This window comes from Pan paniscus, chromosome 18 (assembly GCF_029289425.2).
Source record: "Pan paniscus chromosome 18, NHGRI_mPanPan1-v2.0_pri, whole genome shotgun sequence".
NCBI lineage: Eukaryota > Metazoa > Chordata > Mammalia > Primates > Hominidae > Pan > Pan paniscus.
The window spans coordinates 76,849,154-76,869,159 of NC_073267.2; the positions used below are offsets into that span (position 1 = coordinate 76,849,154).

The 20,006-nt window shown below is 42.9% G+C and overlaps 2 protein-coding genes across 7 annotated transcripts in view; one reads left to right on the plus strand and one right to left on the minus strand.

The window, feature by feature from the left end:
* Positions 1-6,893, minus strand: part of KCTD19 (potassium channel tetramerization domain containing 19) — a 37,351-nt gene extending 30,458 nt beyond the window's left edge. The window contains exons 1-2 of one of the 2 annotated variants that reach the window (XM_008964599.5): positions 6,782-6,860; positions 681-977 (exon numbers count right to left, since the gene is read on the minus strand). In XM_008964599.5, the coding sequence (XP_008962847.1) occupies positions 681-977; positions 6,782-6,784 (300 nt within the window). In that variant the 5' untranslated portion in view covers positions 6,785-6,860. Of the gene's footprint in view, positions 1-680; positions 978-6,781 lie in introns of both variants that reach the window. The other variant, XM_003812200.6, reaches the window with a different exon arrangement.
* LRRC36 (leucine rich repeat containing 36) overlaps positions 6,865-20,006 on the plus strand; it is a 58,884-nt gene continuing 45,742 nt past the window's right edge. The window contains exon 1 of one of the 5 annotated variants that reach the window (XM_055100328.2): positions 6,865-6,926. Coding sequence is in view for 2 of the 5 variants with exons in the window: in XM_003812197.4 (XP_003812245.1) it covers positions 6,944-7,013 (70 nt within the window). In the remaining 3 variants the exon portion in view is untranslated. The other 4 variants (XM_008964594.4, XM_003812197.4, XM_008964593.5 and 1 more) reach the window with 4 other exon arrangements.

Below are 20,006 nucleotides of genomic sequence, written 5' to 3' on the forward strand. Positions count from 1 at the left end.
TGTACATAGCAAATCCTAAAATATCTAAAGTGTTCTCCTTTTAAGATTCAAAAAACAAAAAACAAGAAGTAGCTTCATATAGGATTTTCAAGAGCCAGGGGCACCCTCTCAGTGGATAGTAAATCCCATTCTGGGTCCATGGTGGCTGCTAGTCTAACTAAAGCACAGTTGGGATGAAATCATTTATTAAGAACATATAGGCGGGGTGTGGTGGCTCATGCCGGTAATCCCAGCTCTTAGGGAGGCTGAGGGAGCACTTAGGGAGGCCAATTAGAGAGGACAACTTGAGCCCAGGAGTTCAAGACCAATCTGGGCAACATGGAAAGGATTGGCCAGGCATGGTGGCATGCACCTGTGTTCCCAGCTACTCAGAGGTACTGAGGTGGGAGGTGGGAAGATCCTTTGGGCTTGGGAGGTGGAGGTTGCAGTGAGCTGTGATTGCAGCAGACACCCTGTCTCGAAAAAACAAAAGCAGGTAATTTCAGTGTATTGTTTATTACTTTTTTTTCCTTTTTACTCACCCCTATACTAATGAGGAAATTATTTATTACTTTAACACACTTATTACATTTGCCCATTAAGAGGGTCATCTCAGCAACCAATATATAACAGGAAACAATATTTAGTGATGTAAAGCCATGTTACTGATCCACCACTCCCAGAAAACAAGAGCATCTTACCTGCAGCAAAGGCATCAGCTGCAAACCCAATGCTTGCTCATACAGCAAGTTCAGTTCTGCACAACTGGAGAAGGAGAGTTTGGAGGTGTAGAGGTAATAGTGCACGTGCCTAAATGTGGAACCATCTCTGTCGATAAATAGCCTCTGGCTTTCTGAAGAGGTCAAGGCTGAAGCCTCTTTCCACAGCAGGGAGTCTGGAAACTGAGAGAGTTTGCTTCTGGGAACTGAGAAATGCCAGCCCCCTACGTTGAAATGAAACAAGTCCTCTGCTGATTCATGAGCCATGCCAGACTCCTCCTAAAGGGGGAATGAAAAAGAGATCTACGCAAGAAAAGAAATAAAAAGGCATCCAGACTGAAAAGGTAGAAATAAACTATCTCTGTTTGCTGATGACATGATCTTGTATATAAAAAATCCTAAGGAATTCACCAGAAGACTATTAGAAATAAGTCCAGGCCAGGCATGGTGGTTCACACCTGTAATCCAAGCACTTTGGGAGCCTGAGGTGGGAAGGTGGCTTGAGACCAGGAGTTTGAGGTTGCAGTGAGCTATGATTTTAACACTGTACTCTGGCCTAACAGCAAGATCCTGTCTCAAAAAAAAAAAACAAACAAAAAAATGAGCCCAACAAGGTTGAAAGATGCAGAGCAATATTTAAAAATGTTGTATTTTTATACTTTATCAATGAACAATCTGAAAGTGAAATTAAGAAAACAATTCAATTCCATTTACAATAGCATCAAAAATAACATACTTAGGAATAAATTTAACAAAAGAATGAAATACATGTGCACTGGAAACTTCAAAACATTGTTGAAAATTTAAAAGACCTAAATAAATGAAAAAATATCTCATGCTCATGGATTGGAAGATTTAATATCGTTAAGATGGCAATAGTCTCCCAATTGATTTACAAATTCAACACAATCTCTGTGAAAATCCTGACTTTTTGCAAAAATTGAAAAACTGATGCTAAAATTCATATGAAAATACAAGGGATCCAGAATAGCTAAAACAGTCTTGAAAAAAGGAGAACGTTTAAGAAGTCACATTTCCCACTTTTTTTTTTTAAAGGCAGACTGCCACATGCAGCGCCTCATTAGGATGTGTCTGAAGTCTTGGAAGCTTGACTACCCTACGTTCTCCTACAACGGATCTTAAGAACTTGTTTGGAGGTTCTAGCTAGGAAGAGAAGATACTTGTATACCCTTGACTGAAGACTGGTCCTCCTTTATTGGGGATGGTCGTCCTCTTTGACTGAGCACGCAGCTTCAGGAGGGACGCACGTGGAGCGTTGAGGGAAGAAGGGGACACCCGCCTAGCCAGCCAGATCAGCCAAATCAACCCTGGCAATCAATGGAGTGACAGATGTCACAGCCAGATCACCCTCACATCCCACACTTTTAAAACTTATTTCAAAGTTAGATCAAGACAGTGTGCTACCGGCATAAGGATAAATATAAAGATAAGTGGAATAGAATTGAGAGTACAGAATAAAACCCCTACATTTATGATCAATTGAATTTTGATAAGCAATCCAAGATGATTCAATGGACAAAGAATAGTCCTTATTAAAAATGGTGCTGGGACAACTGCCCATCCATATGCATAAAAGATAATAATAACAATAATAATAAAGTTGGACCCCTACCTCAACCCATACACAAAAATTAGCTGCAAGTGAAACACAGACCTAAAACTATAAAATCTTTTTTTTTTTTTTTTTTGAGACGGAGTCTCGCTGTATCACCCAGCCTGGAGTGTAGTGGTAACGATCTCGGCTCACTGCAAACTCCACCTCCCGGGTTCACTCCATTCTCCTGCCTCAGCCTCCTGAGTAGCTGGGACTACAGGCACCCGCCAACACGCCCGGCTAATTTTTTGTATTTTTAGTAGAGATGGGGTTTTACTGTGTTAGCCAGCATGGTCTCGATCTCCTGACCTCGTGATCCACCCACTTCGGCCTCCCAAAGTGCTGGGATTACAGGCGTGAGCCACTGCACCCAGCCTAAAACCATAAAATCTTTAGAAGAAAATAGAAAATCTTCATGACTTTGGAGTAGGCAAAACTTTCTTAGATGTGACACTAAAAGCAAAAGTGACCAAAAAAATAGATAAATGGAACTTAATCAAAATTTAAAAACCTTTGTGCTTTAGAGGGCACCATCAAGAAGGTGAAAAGATAACTCACAGAATGGAACAAAATATTTGCAAATCATTTGTCTGATAAAGAACTTGTTTTTAGAATATATAAAGAACTCTTAAACTCAATAACAAAAAGACAACCAAATTTAAAAATTGGCAAAGCATCTAAATAGACATCTCTCCAAAGAATATATACAAATGACCAATAGAACGAAAAAAGATGCTCAACATCCTTAGTCATCAGAGAAATGCAAATCAAAACCCACAACAGAATACTACTTCACACCCATTAGTATGGCTACAATGAAAACAATAGGTAATAACAAGTGTCGACAAAGAAACCAGAACCCCCATGGACTGCTGGTGGAGGTGTAAAATGGTGCAGGCACTTTGGAAAACAGTTTGGTGGGTCCTGAAAATGTAAAGCATGGAGTTATTCTACTATGAGCCAGCAATTCCACTCCTAGGTGTACACTTAAGACAAATAAAGACATATGTCCACACCAAAATTTCTAGACTAATGTTCATAGAACATAATAGCCAAAAGGTTGGAATAAACCTAATGTCCATCAACTGACAGATGAGTAAACAAAATGTAGTATATCCACACAATGGAATATTGTTTGTCAATACGAAGGAATGGGATGAACATGGTGGCTTGTGCTTGTAATCCCAGCACTTTGGTAGGCTGAGGCAGGAGATTCACTTGAGCCCAGGAGTTTGAGGCTGCAGTGAGCTGTGATCGTGCCATTGCACTCCAGCCTGGGCGTCAGAGTGAGGCACGTCTCTAAAAAAATAAAAAATAAAAAGGAATGAAGTACTGATACATGATAACAACATGGATGAAATTCAAAACATTATGCCAAGGGAAAGAAGCCAAACAAAAAATCACATATGATTCCATCCACATGCAATGTGTGGACAAGGCAAATTTCTAGAGATAGAAAATAGATTAGTGGTTGCCTAGGGCTGGAGAGGCTATGGGGAGATGGGGTGTGACTACTAATGAGTATGGGATTTCTTTTGGGGATGGTGAAAATGTTCTAAAATTGATTGTGATGATAGTTGCACAACTCTGAACATACTAAAACTCACTGAATTGTACACATTAAAATGTGTGAATTGTATGGTATGTGAATTATATCTCAACAGATCTATAAAAAAAAAAAAAGATGAGGTACTGTCCATTCCATGGAGCGCATGCAGAACTCTCTTGGGATCTTACCTGCAGAGACATTACATTACTGGAGGATGAATGCTATAGATACCTTTTCATATATACAAAGGCAGCAAAGATCACTAACCTTCCTCAGCTCATTGTTAAAAGTTTAAGGTCATCTGTATATCTGTTGGACAAGAGGTTGTTGAAAAAAAAGTTTAAGGTCATCTGTACATCTGTTGGACAAGAGGTTGTTGAAAAAAAAGTTTAAGGTCATCTATTTATAAGTGAATTGTCTTCTTTGTTTCAAGATGACCTAGTTTATCAATACGATGGAAAAGTAGAGAGCCATCAAACATACAAACCATCCATATCAAATTTTAAAATAAAGGGCACTACCCTTGTAAAAACATTTTTAAAGGGTAGTAAATAGTATATAGAATTTTACCTAAAAAGAACCATAAAACAATATCAATTCTAATTAAAAATTATGCAGGCTGAAGTGATTGGACTGCAATGTACTGATATCTGCAATTTATTTTGAGATGAATTTAAAAAAGACAGATTGATGGACAGATAGGATTGCTAGATGGACATGTGATAAAACAAATACGAGCAAAATGTTGATTGTAGAATGCAGGTGGTGGATATATGGTGCTCACTGTACAATTCTTTCAATCTTTCTGAATGTTTATAAAATTGCATTAAGACGTTCGTGGGGGAAAAAGAGTGTTAAAGTAAGAGGTGATTACTTAAGAAAGGAAAAGCTCCCTGCTCCAGAAAGAACCTGCATTTCCCATTCTGACAGCTGAGGAAGGAAAATAAATGCATGCAAGAAAGAATGGGATGGGGTCCATCTCTCCCACAGCAATATTCAGACATAAAGAAGAGCAATTATATATGCCACATTTGAGACTAGAAGAGTTAAAGGGGGTAATAAGAGAAATATGACAAATTGTGAAATGATTGCATAACTGACAGAAGCAGAGCCAGAAAAGTCAATCTAATGAGCTAACCTAGGATTCTAAGTCCCAGCCCTTCTAAAAGCCTTTCTACAAGTTCATGTTCAGGCAAAGGCTGAATGTAACAAATGGAGTGACTAAGGGTCTCACATAGACCAGAAAGCATAAATATGCAAGGAAGGACCCTTGATTCTGCTTTCTGTTCTCCTTAAAGGTGGCTGAGAGCTCAATGGGGGGTGCTCAGAGTGTGCAGATGTTGGATGCCAAAGAAAACCTACTTCTCGAAGGTGAGCCCCAGTTCTGGTCTCAGTTCCTCTTTTCTTTCTTTCTTTTTTTTTTTTTTTTTTTTGAGACGGAGTCTCGCTCTCTAGCCCAGGCTGGAGTGCAGTGGCACGATTTTGGCTCACTGCAAGCTCCACCTCCCGGGTTTACGCCATTCTCCTGCCTCAGCCTCCAGCCTCCTCAAGTAGCTGGGACTACAGGCGCCCGCCACCACGACCGGCTGTATTGTATTGTATTGTATTGTATTGTATTTTTGTATTTTTAGTAGAGATGGGGTTTCACTGTGTTAGCCAGGATGGTCTCGATCTCCTGACCTCGTGATCCACATGCCTCGGCCTCCCAAAGTGCTGGGATTACAGGCGTGAGCCACCACGCCCAGCCCATCCTCTTATCTTTTTAAGGATAGGGTGTGACAAGAGGGTCCTGGCTCCTTCTTACATACATGTTCCATCCACAGGTGGGCTCTTAAGTGCCTGCTGGAGTGAGGGTAGGGGTTAGGGATGCGGCTGTTCTTTCCCAAAGACTACTCAGGGGCTGGTTAGTGCAGAGCTATCGCAGCCTGGCGACAGCCCTCAGTCACAGGCAAGCTTAGGGGAACCTGTGGTGCTTGAAAGACAAAAGGCTTCTTGCCGGACTGACTTCAGGAAACGGGGTAGCCCTAAAGCAGTCATCCCCACCCCATTACAAAGAGCTTCTCTCTTTCCCACGCTGATCCTTCTCCCCCGAAGAAGCTCCGTCCAAGTAAATTTCTTACCTTTTTTTTTTTTTTTTTTTTTTTTTTTTTGAGACAAGGTCTGGCTCTGTCACTCAGGTCGCCCAGGCTGGAGTGCAGTGGTGCAATCTCGGTTCACTGCAACCTCCACCTCCCGGGTTCAAGCGATTCTCCTGCCTCAGCCTCCCGAGTAGCTGGGACTACAGGCCGTGCCACCACACCCGGCTAATTTTTGTATTTTTAGTAGAGATGGGGTTTCACCATGTTGGCCAGTCTGGTCTTGAACTCTTGACTTCAGGTGATCCGCCCACCTCGGGCTCCCAAAGTGCTGGGATTACAGGCGTGAGACACCGCGCCCAGCCCGTCCAAGTCAATTTCTAGAGCTAGAACTTCCTCATGCTCTAAAGACAGGACCCCAACTCCTCAGAGCCAGGATTCCCAACCTTTCAGATCTGGAGCTCCCCATCATGCCTTAGAGTTCTGTCCCCACGCTCCAATCCTTCAGATTTGGATCTCCCCTTCACACACACCCTCGCCTTGCCCCAAAGTCAGCATCCCCCAGCGCTGAGATATGAAGACCACCCCGTCAAAGGGGCACACGCCCAGCCCTTGGAACCGGAGTCCCCCACATCCTCAGAGCCAGAACACTTCATCCCTCAAGACAGAGCGTTATTCTAACTCCTCAGAGCCAGCCCCCCAAATCCTTCCCGGCTGGGGGCCCCTCGCTCTCTCCCATGCCCCAGAGCCAGGTCTCGAACCACTTAGCCCCAATCCTTGGCCACAGCGGCCCCCATTCGCCGCTTTGGTGCTTTTGGCGCCCCCGCCAGAGCGGGCTCCGTACCATGGTCGCGGCTCCAGCAGCGGGCGGGCGGGCTGGCTTGTGACCCGGCCAATAACGGCTCCCGGGGTCGCGGCGGCGCGCGCGCGGGGGGCGGGGCAGTGGGCGGGGCCTGGCGTGCGCCGGGTGGTCTCGCGGGCGGCGGCAGGTGAGCGGCGGGCGGGGATGGCGGAGCAATGGGAGCTGGACGAGGAAGGCATCCGCCGCCTGGGGGCGCTGACGCTGGAGCAGCCGGGTAGGGTCTGGCCGGGAGGGTGTGGACCGGGAACGTAGGGTCAGAAGCTGTGGAAAGAAAACTGAAGTGGAAGGCGGGGAACCTGAGATAGAGGCGAGGGAACCACAGAGAAGCGGTACCTGAGGCTGGGGGGCGGGGGGATAACTTGAGGCAGAAGGTTAGAGGGAGGTGGAGGTGGAGGAACTGAAGTAACGGGAGGGTGTGGGGCAGAGCCCGAGGAATTGGGAGAGAAGAGGGGAGTGTGAAGTAGGGAAGGAGAAACAAGGTTAACAGGGGACCCTGCCGCAGGTGACAGAACTGCTGGGGGCGGTGGCTGACCGCTGTAATCCCAGCACTTTGGGAGGCGGAGGCGGGTGGATCACCTGAGCGTGGCCAACATGGTGAAACCCCGTCTCTACTAAAATACAAAAATTAGCCGGGCGTGGTGGTTCAAGTCTATAATCCCAGCTACTCGGGAGGCTGAGGCAGGAGAATCGCTTGAACCCGGGAGGCGGAGGTTGCAGTTAGCCGAGATCGCACCACTGCACTGCAGCCTGGGCGACAGAGCGAGACTCCATCTCAAAATAAATAAATAAATAAAATAAATAAATAATAAAATGCCTATTAGACATCCAAGTGTAAGGTACCTAGTAGGCAGTTGCATATATGGGTCTGGACCTCAGAGGAGAGGTCAGGGTTAGAGATGAAAATTTTGGAGACATTAGCAATAGGTGGTATTTAAAGCTACGGGAGTGGATGAACTCAGCTAAGGAGAGAATGTCGATGGAGAAGTGAAAGAAAGCTTAAGACTCAACCTTGGAATATTTCAGTGTTTAGAGGTTGTATAGAGGAAGAATGTGGTATCTTGGAATTTGAGAAGGGGTAGTGTATCGAGCGAGCAATGGCCAACTGTGCCAAATGCTATTGACAGGCTGAGCAACTTAAATGCAGAGTGTCTGTTAGATTTAGCAACATGGAACTTACTGGTGACCTTGACAGAGGGAGTTTTGGGAGGGTGGGGAGGAGGGAAACCAGATTGGAGTGGGATGAAAAAGGGAAATGATATTTGAGGGGAAGAGACAGTGAAAGTAAGAACTTTTGCTGAAAATTTTAGCTGTAAAAGAGACTGCAGAAATAGATGGTAGCTGAAGCGTATGATGTGCAGTCAAGAACAGAACAGGAAGGATATATTAGAGCATGTTGGTAGTCTAATGATTAATTTGGTAGAGGGGGGAAATATGTAATATTTACTCATTTTGACTGTTAAAATAATTCAATTAATTTATTCTGTGGGTAATATAATAATTGTACAGTGAGGGCCGGGCGCGGTGGCTCACGCCTGTAATCCCAGCACTTTGGGAGGCCGAGGCGGGCGGATCACGAGGTCAGGAGATCGAGACCATCCTGGCTAACACAGTGAAACCCCGTCTCTACTAAAAATACAAAAAAATTTAGCGGAGCGTGGTGGCGGGCGCCTGTAGTCCCAGCTACTCGGGAGGCTGAGGCAGGAGAATGGCGTGAACCCAGGAGGCGGAGCTTGCAGTGAGCCGAGATCGCGCCACTGCACTCCAGCCTGGGTGACAGAGTGAGACTCCGTCTCGAAAAAATAAATAAATAAAATAAAATAAAAATTGTACAGTGAGAAGAAAGTCTTGACTCCCCCATCCCCGTCTCATAGGCCTAGTTCCCCTTCCTAAAGGCAATTACTGTTACCAGTATCTTGGATAGTTTTCCAGAAATATTCTCTACATATATAAGCATTTATCACTTATTTTATAATTTTATATTATGGCAATTTTCAAATATATACAAGAGTAGAGATAACAGAATAATGAATTCTATTAGCCTACCTCAACAGTTATCATCAATTCATGGCCAAGCTTCTTTCACGTATACCTCACCTATCCTCCACCCACCTCCAACCCCCTACACTGACTATTTTGAAGCAAATTACAAGTATATGATTTCCTCCATAAATATTTCAGTATGTATTTTATTTATTTATTGTTTTTATTATTTTTCAGATAGAGTTTTGCTCTGTCACCCAGGCTCTAGGGCAGTGGCGTGATCTCGGCTCACTGTAATCTCCACCTCCGCATTTCAAGCGATTCTTCTGCCTCAGCCTCCCAAGTAGCTGGGACTACAGGCACCCGCCACCACGCCCGGCTAGTTTTGTATTTTCAGTAGTGACAGGGTTTTGCCATGTTGGCCAAGCTGGTCTTGAACTCCTGACCTCAAGTGATCCACCCACCTCAGCCTCCCTAAGAGCTGGGATTATAAGCGCAAGCCACAGCACCTGGCCAGTATGTATTTTTAAAAGCTAAGATTACTTTAAAAAAAAGTCACATATGCAGCCTAAAAAATTTAACAGTAATTTCTTTTTTTGGTTTTGTTTTGTTTTTGAGATGGAGTCTGGCTCTGTTGCCCAGGCTGGAGTGCAGTGGCATGATCTCAGCTCACTGCAACCTCTGCCTCCGGGGTTCAAGCAATTCTCCTGCCTCAGCTTCCTGAGTAGCTGGGATTTCAGGCATGTGCCACCATGCCTGGCTAATTTTTTTGTATTTTTAGTAGAGACGGGGTTTCACCATGCTAGCCAGGCTAGTCTTGAACTCCTGACCTCAAGTGACTCAGCCTCCTAAAGTGAACAGTAATTTCTTGATATCATGAAATATCTAACTAGTGTTCTTATTTCCCCAGTTGTCCTATAATTTTTTAAAATTAGAATCCATGGCCGGGTGCGTTGGCTCATGCCTGTAATCCCAGCACTTTGGGAGGCCAAGGTGGGTGGATCACTTGAGGCCAGGAGTTCAAGACCAGCCAGGCCAACATGGCGAAACCCCATCTCTATTAAAAATACAAAAATTAGCTGGACATGGTGGCTCACACCTGTAATCCCAACTACTTGGGAGGCTGAGGCAGGAGAATCGCTTGAACCCGGGAGACGGAGGTTGTAGTGAGCTGAGATCGCGCCACTGCACTCCAGCATGGGTGGCAGAGCAAGTCTCCATCTAAAAAATAAAATAAAATGAGAATCCGTATATGGTCCATATATTGCAATTGGTTGATGTATGTCTTAAGTCTTATTTGATCTGTAGGCTCCCCATTTTTTTTCCCTCGCATTTTCAATTGTTTTTGAAGAAACTGGCTTTGAAAGAGTTTACTATAACCTGAACTTTGCTCATTGCATTCCTAAGATGTTAAACATTTTCCCGTGTTCCCTGTACTTCCTATGAATTGGTAGTTAGATGAGGCTTAATCAGATTCAGGTTGGATTTTTTTTTTTTCACAAGACGATTTCATAGGTAATGGTGTATGTTTATGTTAGGAAGTATATGGTGCCTAGTGTTCTTTCTTTTCGTGATATCAGCCACTGAATATGATTACCTAAGTTAATTCATTAGGGATTGCAAAATGGTAATTGTCTATTTCTTTCATTTTTCTTCATTAACTGTAATACTTCTATAAAGAGAAATTTCCTCACATCAACTGTTTGCTTATCCTGAGGTACAGTTTGTATAGGAAAGGCAGCATAAAAGCTTGATTTTTTTTCACCTTATATGCCAGCTTTCAGAATGATGAGTTATTTTCTTAGCATTCTCCAAAGGTGACCAGTGAGGACTGTTTTGCTTTCTCAGTATCGTTATAAACTCATCGATTTAAATATATGTCTTAGGGCTGGGCATGGTCGTTCACGCCTGTAATCCCAGCATTTTGGGAGGCCAAGGAGGATGGATCACCTGAGGTCAGGAGTTCAAGACCAGTCTGTCCAACATGGTGAAACCTCATCTGTACTAAAAATACAAAAAAAATTAGCCCGGCATGGTGGCAGGTGCCTATAATCCCAGCTACTCAGGAGGCTGAGGCAGGAGAATCACTTGAGCCTGGGAAGCAGAGGTTGCAGTGAACTGAGATCGCACCACTGCACTTCAGCCTGGACGAAAGACTGAGACTCAGTCTAAATAAATAAATAAATAAATGTCTTAGTCCCTTTGCTCTTGTCATAACAGAATACCATAGACTAGGTAATTTATAAAGAACAGAAGTTGATTTGGCTCATGGTTCTGGAGGCTGAGAAGTCCAAGAGCATGGTGCCAGCATCTGGTGAGGGTCATTCCATGGTGGAAGGGCAGAAGGTGCATGTGTGAGATGTGAGAGAGAAAGAGAGAGAGAGAGAGAGAGAGAGAGAAGACTGAACTAATTCCTTTATTAGGATAGCTAACTCCCATGATAACTAACTCCATGATAACAGCATGAAGCCACCGTTGACCTAATCACCTCTTAGAGGCCCCACCTCGCAGTGCTGTTACATTGGCAATTACGTTTCAACATGAAAGCTGGGCATGGCGGCTTACACACTTTGGAAGGCCAGGGAGGAGGATGAGGCCAGGTATTTGAGACCAGCCTGGGCAACACAGCAAGATCCTGTCTCTACAAAAAATTTAAAAATTAACTGGGTGTTGGTGGTGTGTACCTGTAGTCCCAGCTACTCAGGAGGCTGAAGTGGAAGGATCCTCTGATCCCAGGAGTTTTAGGCTGCAGTGCACTATGATAGTGCTACTGCCCTCCAGCCTGGTTGACAGAGCAAGGCCCTATCTCTGAATAAATTAATACATTTCATCATGAGTTTTGGAGGGGACATTCAAACCATAGCAATATATTTCAATGTATGTTTTAATCCATTATAGTTCTTATCATAATTGATGTTCAGTTTATCCTAACTTTAGTTAATAGGTGATCTTTCAAGTTGACTCCTGAGGTCTTTTTAAAAAAGTTTTATGGCCAGGTGTAGTGGCTCACGCCTGTAATCCCAGCACTTTGGGAAGCCGAGGGGGGTGGATCACCTGAGGTTGGGAGTTTGAGACCAGCCTGGCCAGCATGGTGAAACCCCATCTCTACTAAAAATATAAAAATTAGCTGGGCGGGGTGGCACATGCCTGTAATCCCAGCTACTTGGGAGGCTGAGGCAGGAGAATCGCTTGAACCCTGAAGGCGGAGGTTGCAGTGAGCCAAGATCACACCATTGCACTCCAGCCTGGGCAAAGAGAGCGAAACTCCATCTCAAAAAAAAAGAAAAAGAAAAAGTTTTATTTATTAGAAACATTCATTGTCATTATAAATAAGCTTTGTTAAAGGTTGTTAATTCAATTTCCAAATGAGCTGTAAATGGTTTTCATTAGAGAGACTACTTGATTTGTTATTTTCAAATAGCAAATTTTTGCCCACTGGGGTTATGTAACCCATATATTAAAATTGGAAGATCATTCTTTTATTCTTGGCATCTATGCTGTGCAGTGTTTGATTTGTTCTCTGATTTGTCTTCACTCTTTATAAACACTGAAATGGCCAGGCGCAGTGGCTTACGCCTGTAATCCCAGCACTTTGGGAGGCTGAGGAGGGTGAATCACGAGGTCAGGAGATCGAGACCACCCTGGCTAACATGATGAAACCCTGTCTCTACTAAAAATACAAAAAAATTAGCTGGGCACGGTGGTGGGCGCCTGTAGTCCTAGCTACTCGGGAGGCTGAGACAGGAGAATGGCGTGAACCTGGGAGGCAGAGCTTGCAGTGTGCCAAGATGGTGCCATTGCACTCCAGCCTGGGTGACAGAGCGAGACTCCGTCTCAAAAAAAAAAATAAATAAATAAATAAACACTGAAACGAAATGCATAACCTCTTAAGACATGCATTCATGTGAATCATTAAAGAATGTTTGTCTTTGTGGCAGTTTATCATTTTAATAATTCACATTCCTTCTTAAAATGTTAAAATGTCTGCTCTTCAAAATAGACTGCAGTGAAAGGCATGAGAAATGCTGTGGGTCATTGATGGAAACCATAATTGTCCTTAGCTTTTGTCCCATGTTAACAGACTCTCAGGGTGTTAGATCATAACATACCACAGAATTACCAATACACTGCCCTCAAAGTCAGGAACATTTTATTTATTTATTTATTTTCTTTCTTTTTTTTTTTTTTTTTTAAAAACATGGTCTTATTCTGTTGCCCAAGCTGGAGTGCAGTGGCATGATCATGGCTCACTGCAGTCCCAACCTCCTGGGCTCAAGCAATCCTCCTGACTCTGCCTACTGAGTAGCTGGGACTACAGGTGTGCACCACCATGCCCAGCTAATTTTTTCTTTTTTTGTAGAGATGGGTGCATTTTAAAAAGATATAATTCACATACTATAAAGTTCACCGTTTTAGTATTTATTTATTTATTTTGAGATAAGAATCTTGCCCTATTGCCCAGGCTGCAGAGAAAGTGGCCCGACCTCAGCTCACTGCAACCTCTATCCCAGGTTCAAGTGATTCTCCTGCCTCAGCATCCCGAGTAGGTGGGACTGCAGGCACGTCCCACCATACCCTGCTAATTTTTGTGTTTTTAGTAGAGACAGGGTTTCACCATGTTGGCCAGGCTGGTCTTGAACTCCTGACTTCAAGTGATCCACCTGCCTCCGCCTCCCAAAGTGCTGAAATTACAGGCATGAGCCACCACGCGTAGCCCCATTTAAAAAATATACAATTCAGGGTCATTTTGTACATTTACAATGTTGTGCAAGCATCATTGCTATCTATATATAGTTCCAGAACATTTTCATCAACCCATTAGGCAGTCACACCTCATTTCCCACTACCCCTGGCTCCTGGCAACCAGTAAACTGCTTTCTGTCTCTGTGGATTTGCCTCTTCTGGGTATTTCATATCATTGGAATCATATAATATGTAGCCTTTTCTGTCTGGCTTCTTTGACTTAGCATAGTATTTTCATTATTCATTCATGTTTTAGCATGTATTAATACTTCATTCCTTTTTTAAAAAAATTAATAGACTTTATTTTTTAGAGCAGTTTTAGGTTTACAGAGAAATTGGGCATAAAGTACAGAGAGTTCTCATATACGCTTACCTCCTTGCACCTCTCCCCACCCACCCCGTTTCCCTTAATTTTAATATCTTGCATTATTGTGATATATTACAATTTATGAACCAATATTGATGCGATTATTAACTAAAGTCCATAGTTTACATTAGAGCTCACTTTTTGTGTTGTACAGTTCTATGGTTTTTGAAAATTATGTCGTGTCCACCATTATTATTATTTTATTTATTTATTTATTTTTTTGAGATGGAGTCTCACTCTGTTGCCCAGGCTGGAGTGCAGTGGCATGGATCTCGGCTCACCGCAAGCTCTGTCTCCCAGATTCACACCATTCTCCTGCCTCAGCCTCCCAAGTACCTGGGACTACAGGTGCCTGCCACTGTGCCCGGCTAATTTTTCGTATTTTTAGTAGAGACCAGGTTTCACCATGGTCTCGATCTCCTGACCTCGTGATCCGCCCGCCTCGGCTTCCCAAAGTGCTGGGATTACAGGCGTGAGCCACCGCGCCTGGCCGTCCACCATTATTTTTTATTTTTTGAGGCAGAGTCTTGTTCTGTTGCCCAGGCTAGAATGCAGTGGCACGATCTCGGCTCACAGCAACCTCCGCCTCCTGGGTTCAAGTGATTCTCATGCCTCAGCCTCCCAAGTAGCTGGGACTGCAGGCGTGTGCCACCATGCCTGGCTGATTTTTGTATTTTTAGTAGAGACGGGGTTTCACCATGTTGGCCAGGCTGGTCTCGAACTCCCAACCTCAGGTGATCTGCCTGCCCCAACCTCCCAAAGTGCTGGGATTACAGGCATGAGCCAGCGTGCCCGGCCAGTCGTGTCCACCATTATAATAACAGTTTTACTAACCTAAAAATCCCCTGTGCCCCACCATCTGTTTATCCCTCCCTCATCCCAAACCCCCATCAGGTGAAATTCACCCTCGATATTTCACGTAGGCTCTTTTCTATTTTCCCTAAGTGTCGGCCGGCCTGAGAAATAAAGGGACAGAGTACAAAAGAGAGAAATTTTAAAGCTGGGTGTCCGGGGGAGACATCACATGTCAGCAGGTTCCGTGATGCCCCCTGAGCCATAAAACCAGCAAGTTTTTATTAGTGATTTTCAAAAGGGGAGGGAGTGTACGAATAGGGGGTGGGTCACATAGATCACATGCTTCACAAGGTAATAAGATATCACAAGGTAAATGGAGGCAGGGCGAGATCACAGGACCACAGGACCGGGGTGAAATTAAAATTGCTAATGAAGTTTCAGGCACGCATTGTCATTGATAACATCTTATCAGGAAACAGGATTTGAGAGCAGACAACTGGTCTGACCAAAATTTATTAGGTGGGAATTTCCTCGTCCTAATAAGCCTGGGAGCACTACGGGAGACTGGGGCTTATTTCATCCCACAGCTGTGACCATAAAAGACATCTGCCCCCAAAGCGGCCATTTTAGAGGCCTCCCTTCAGGGATGCATTCTCTTTCTCAGGGATGTTCCTTGCTGAGAAAAAGAATTCAGCAATATTTCTCCTGTTTGCTTTTGAAAGAAGAGAAATATGGCTCTGTTCCACCTGGCTCACCGGCAATCAGAGTTTAAGGTTATCTCTCTTGTTCCCTGAACATTGCTGTTATCCTGTTCTTTTTTCAAGGTGCCCAGATTTCATATTGTTCAAACACACATGCTCTACAAACAATTTGTGCAGTTAATGCAATCATCACAGGGTCCTGAGGCAACATACATCTTCCTCAGCTTACGAAGATGACGGAATTAAGAGATTAAAGTAAAGACAGGCATAGGAAATCACAAGAGTATTGATTGGGGAAGTGATAAGTGTCCATGAAACCTTGACAATTTATGTTCTTCTGCCATGGCTTCAGCTGGTCCCTCTGTTTGGGGTCCCTGACTTCCCGCAACAGACAACCACTGATCTTTTTTTTTTTTTTGAGACAGACTTTTGCTGTTGTTGCCCAGGCTGGAATGCAGTGGCACGATCTTGGCTCACGGCAGCCTCCGCCTCCCGGGTTCAAGCGATTCTCCTGCCTCAGCCTCCTGAGTAGCTGGGATTACGGGCATGTGCCACTACGCCCAGCTAATTTTGTATTTTTAGTAGAGACAGGGTTTCTCCAGGTTGGTCAGGCTGGTCTCAAACCCCCGGCCTCAGGTGATCCGCCCATCTCGGTCTCCCAAAGTGTTGGGATTACAGGCGTGAGCCACCGCACCCGGCCCAACCACTGGTCTTTTTATTGTTGCCTTTTTCAGAATGTCATATAGTTGGAATCATATAGTATGTAACCTTTCAAACTGATTTCTCTCACTTAGCAATATGTATTTAAGGCTCCTCCATGTCTTTCCGTGGTTAATAGCCCATTTCTTTTTATTGCTGAATAATATTACACTCTGTGGATGTACCATTGTTTGCTTATCCATTTACCTATTGAAGGACATCTTGGTTGCTCCCAAGTTTTGGTAATTATGAAGAAAGCTGCTGTAAACATTCATGTGCAGGTTTGGGTGTGGACATAAAGTTTCAACTCACTTGAGTAAATACCAAGGGATTTACTTGTGTTTAGCTTTGCAAGAAACTGCCAAGTTGTCTTCTCAGGTGGCTTCACCATTTTGTATTCCCACCCCCAATGAATGAGAGTTCCTTTTGCCCCACATCCTCACCAACATTTAGCATTGTGAAAGTTTTAAGATTTGGGCCATTCTAACAAATTTATAGTGGTATCTCATTTTAATTTGTAATTTCCTAACGATTTATGATGTTGACCATTTTTTTCATATGTTTGTTTAGTGGAGTGTCTGGTTTGGGGTTTATTTTTATTGCTTTTTAGAGACAGGTTCTTGCTATGTTGCCCAGGCTGGACTTGAACTTCTGGGCTCAAGCAATCCTGTTTCAGCCTCCCCAGTAACTGAGACTACAGGTATGTGCCACTGCATCCAGTTTTTCTTTTGCCTACTTTTTTTTTTTTTATGGAAATAGGGTAATCTTACTTTGTTGCCTAGGTTGGAGTGCAGTGGTGCCATCATGACTCACTGTAGCCTGGAATTCTTGGTTTCAAGTGATCCTCCCACTTCAGCCTACCAAGTAGCTAGGACTACTGGGCTGTGCCACCACACCCGGCTAATTTTTTTAATTTTTTGTAGAGACAGGGTCCTACTATGTTGCCCAGGCTTGTCTCAAACTCCTGGCCTCAAATGATCTGCCTGCCTTGGCCTCCCAAAGTGTTGGGATTACAGACTTGAGCCACCATGCCAGGCCCATCATTCTTTTTTATGGCTGAGTGATAGTCCCTCTTGTGGATATACCACATTTTTGTTTATTCATTCATCTGTTGATGGGCATTTGGGTTGTTTCCATCTTTTGGATATTTTGAATAATGCTGCTATGGATGTTGGTGTACAAATACTGTTCAGGTCCTTGCTTTCAATTCTTTTGGATATATACCCAGAAGTGGAGTTATTCTATTGTTCTTTTGTGCTCTTATTTTCATTATTTGGTCTTCATTTCAAAAATGACGTTTTAATTTTTATTATTTCTTTCTTTTATTTTTCTTTTCTTTTTTTTTTTTTTTTTTTGAGAAGGAGTTTCACTCTTGTTGCCCAGGCTGGAGTGCAATGGTGCGACTGCAGCCCCCACCTCCTGGATTCAAGTGATTCTCTTGCCTCAGCCTTCTGAGTAGCTGGGATTACAGGCGTGTGCCACTAGGCCCAGCTAATTTTTTTGTATTTTTAGTAGAGACAGGGTTTTGCCATGTTGGTCAGTCTGGTCTCAAACTCCTGGCCTCAGGTGATCTGCCCACCTCGGCCTTCCAAAGTGCTGGGATTACAGGCATGAGCCACCACACTCGGCCTAATTTTTATTATTTCTTGAATTCTGTCTTCTCTATATTCAATTTTTTTTCTTTTCTAATCATCTTTCTGAATTTGTCTATTCTAATTTACATTTTTCAGTTAATTTCCACATTTTTGGGTCTCAAGATCCCTTTACACCTTAAAAAATTATTGAGGGCTGGGCGTGGTGGTTCCCAGCACTTTGGAAGGCCGAGGCAGGCGGGTCACCTGAGGTCGGGAGTTTGAGACCAGCCTGCCCAACATGGAGAAACTCCATCTCTACTAAAAATACAAATTAGCTGGGTGTGGTGGCGTATGCCTGTAATCCCAGCTACTCGGGAGGCTGAGGCAGGAGAATCGCCTGAACCCAGGAGGCAGAGGTTGTGATGAGCTGAGATGGCACCATTGCAGTCCAGCCTGGGAAACAAGAATGAAACTCCGTCTCAAAAAAAAAAAAATTATTGAGGACCTCAAAGAGCTTTTGTTAATGTGGACTATATCTACTAATATCTACCATACAGAAATTAAAACTGAGAAAAATTTAAAATATTTATTAATTTATTAATAGGTAACCATAACATAGACATGTTAATATAAATATTTCTATGAAAAATAACTATTTCCTAAAATAAAAAAATAGTGAGGAAAGTATCACTGATTTATATTCTTGTAAACCTCCTTAATGTTTTGTTTAAAAGAAGACAGCTAGATTCTCATACCTGCTTCTGTATTTAATTTGTTATGATATATTGTTTTGCTTGAAATATGTGAAAAAGTCTGGCCTCATACAGAAATGTAATGGGAAAAGGAAGGAATATTTTAATAGTCTTTCATCAAATTTTTTATATTCTTCTTTGATACAATATGAAAACAGGACAAGTGGTAGTTTCTTAAAGTTTAGTTGAATGTGGAATCTGAAACAACATCAATGAAATTTTTGTACTGTTACTTCAGAATCTATTGGTATATCTTACATATGGATGAATCTTTTACCCATGCGTGATTTTGTAACGTTACACATTGGTCATTTGAAAAATATTGACTCACTAAGTTATGTAGATCTTCCAAATATTGACAAATTTCATTATATAATGTTTAAAAATCATGTTTGTTAATATCATCATCAATGTCATTTAAAAAACCTTTTAAGTGTTGTGAAGCCATCAAGTTCATGGTGGCAGATACAAGCTTTTCAAATTTCTAATTTCTGCTTGGAAGCTGAATTTTTTTTTTTTTTTTTTTTTTTTTTTTTTTTTTTTTTTTTTTTTTTTTTAGGGACAGAGTCTCGCTCTGTTGCCCAGGCTGGAGTGCAGTGATGTGATCTTGGCTCACTGCAACCCCTGTCTCCTGGGCTGAAGCAATTCTTCTGCCTCAGCCTCCTGAGTAGCTGGGATCACAGGCATGTGCCACCATGCCTCGCTAATTTTTGTATTTTTGGTAGAGACGTGGTTTCACCATGTTGGCCAGGCTGGTCTCGAACTCCTGACCTCAAGTGATCCGCCCACCTCAGCCTCCCAAAGTGTTGGGATTACAGACATGAGCCACTGCACCCAGCCATGATTCATTCTTAAGGTGCCAGTAGCTTTTGCTCTTGCACCATAAGTGTAAATGTTAATACTGTAAAAAAAAAAAAAAAAGGCAATTAGTGTCTTCATATTATTATGAAAATAATTCTTTAAAAGTAGTTTTAACTTTGTGGACCCCTGTACATGTCTCAGGGACCTCCAGGGGTTTAGGGACCATACTTTGAGAGCTGCTACATTGCTATGATGTTTTTAAACTTGTTTTGAAATATTAAGTTACAGTTTTCATTTGTGGATGTATCTTTCTGGAGTGCTTTTAATTTTAGGGGTATTATTCTGCTCCTTTAAAAAAAATAATAACCTCATATAAGATTTGTCTATAATCCTTTTCTGTGGCTCTTTAAGTGCAGTTAAGTTTTCGTACACTTTTAGGTGGGAAAGGTGGGCCAGAATAGCTTTTTTAGTTTCAAGGTTTTGGAGCTCCCTCTTCTGTTGTGTTCACAGAATAGTGTAAAACATGACATGCTTCCTGAGATCCATCCATTCTGCTTCCCTCCCCTATTCATATCTGGACCTTTTATTTCCTTTGCATCTATGTCCCTGTTCCATTCAATGTAGATTCTACTCCCACTAATTTATCCGTGGTATGGGTCTTGTCCTGAAAGGGATCTTTGGTTTATGACTATTTAAAGCTTATGGGGGCCAGGCACGGTGGCTGACGCCTGTAATCCCACCACTTTGGGAGGCCAAGTCAGGTGGATCACCTGAGGTCAGGAGTTTGAGACCAGC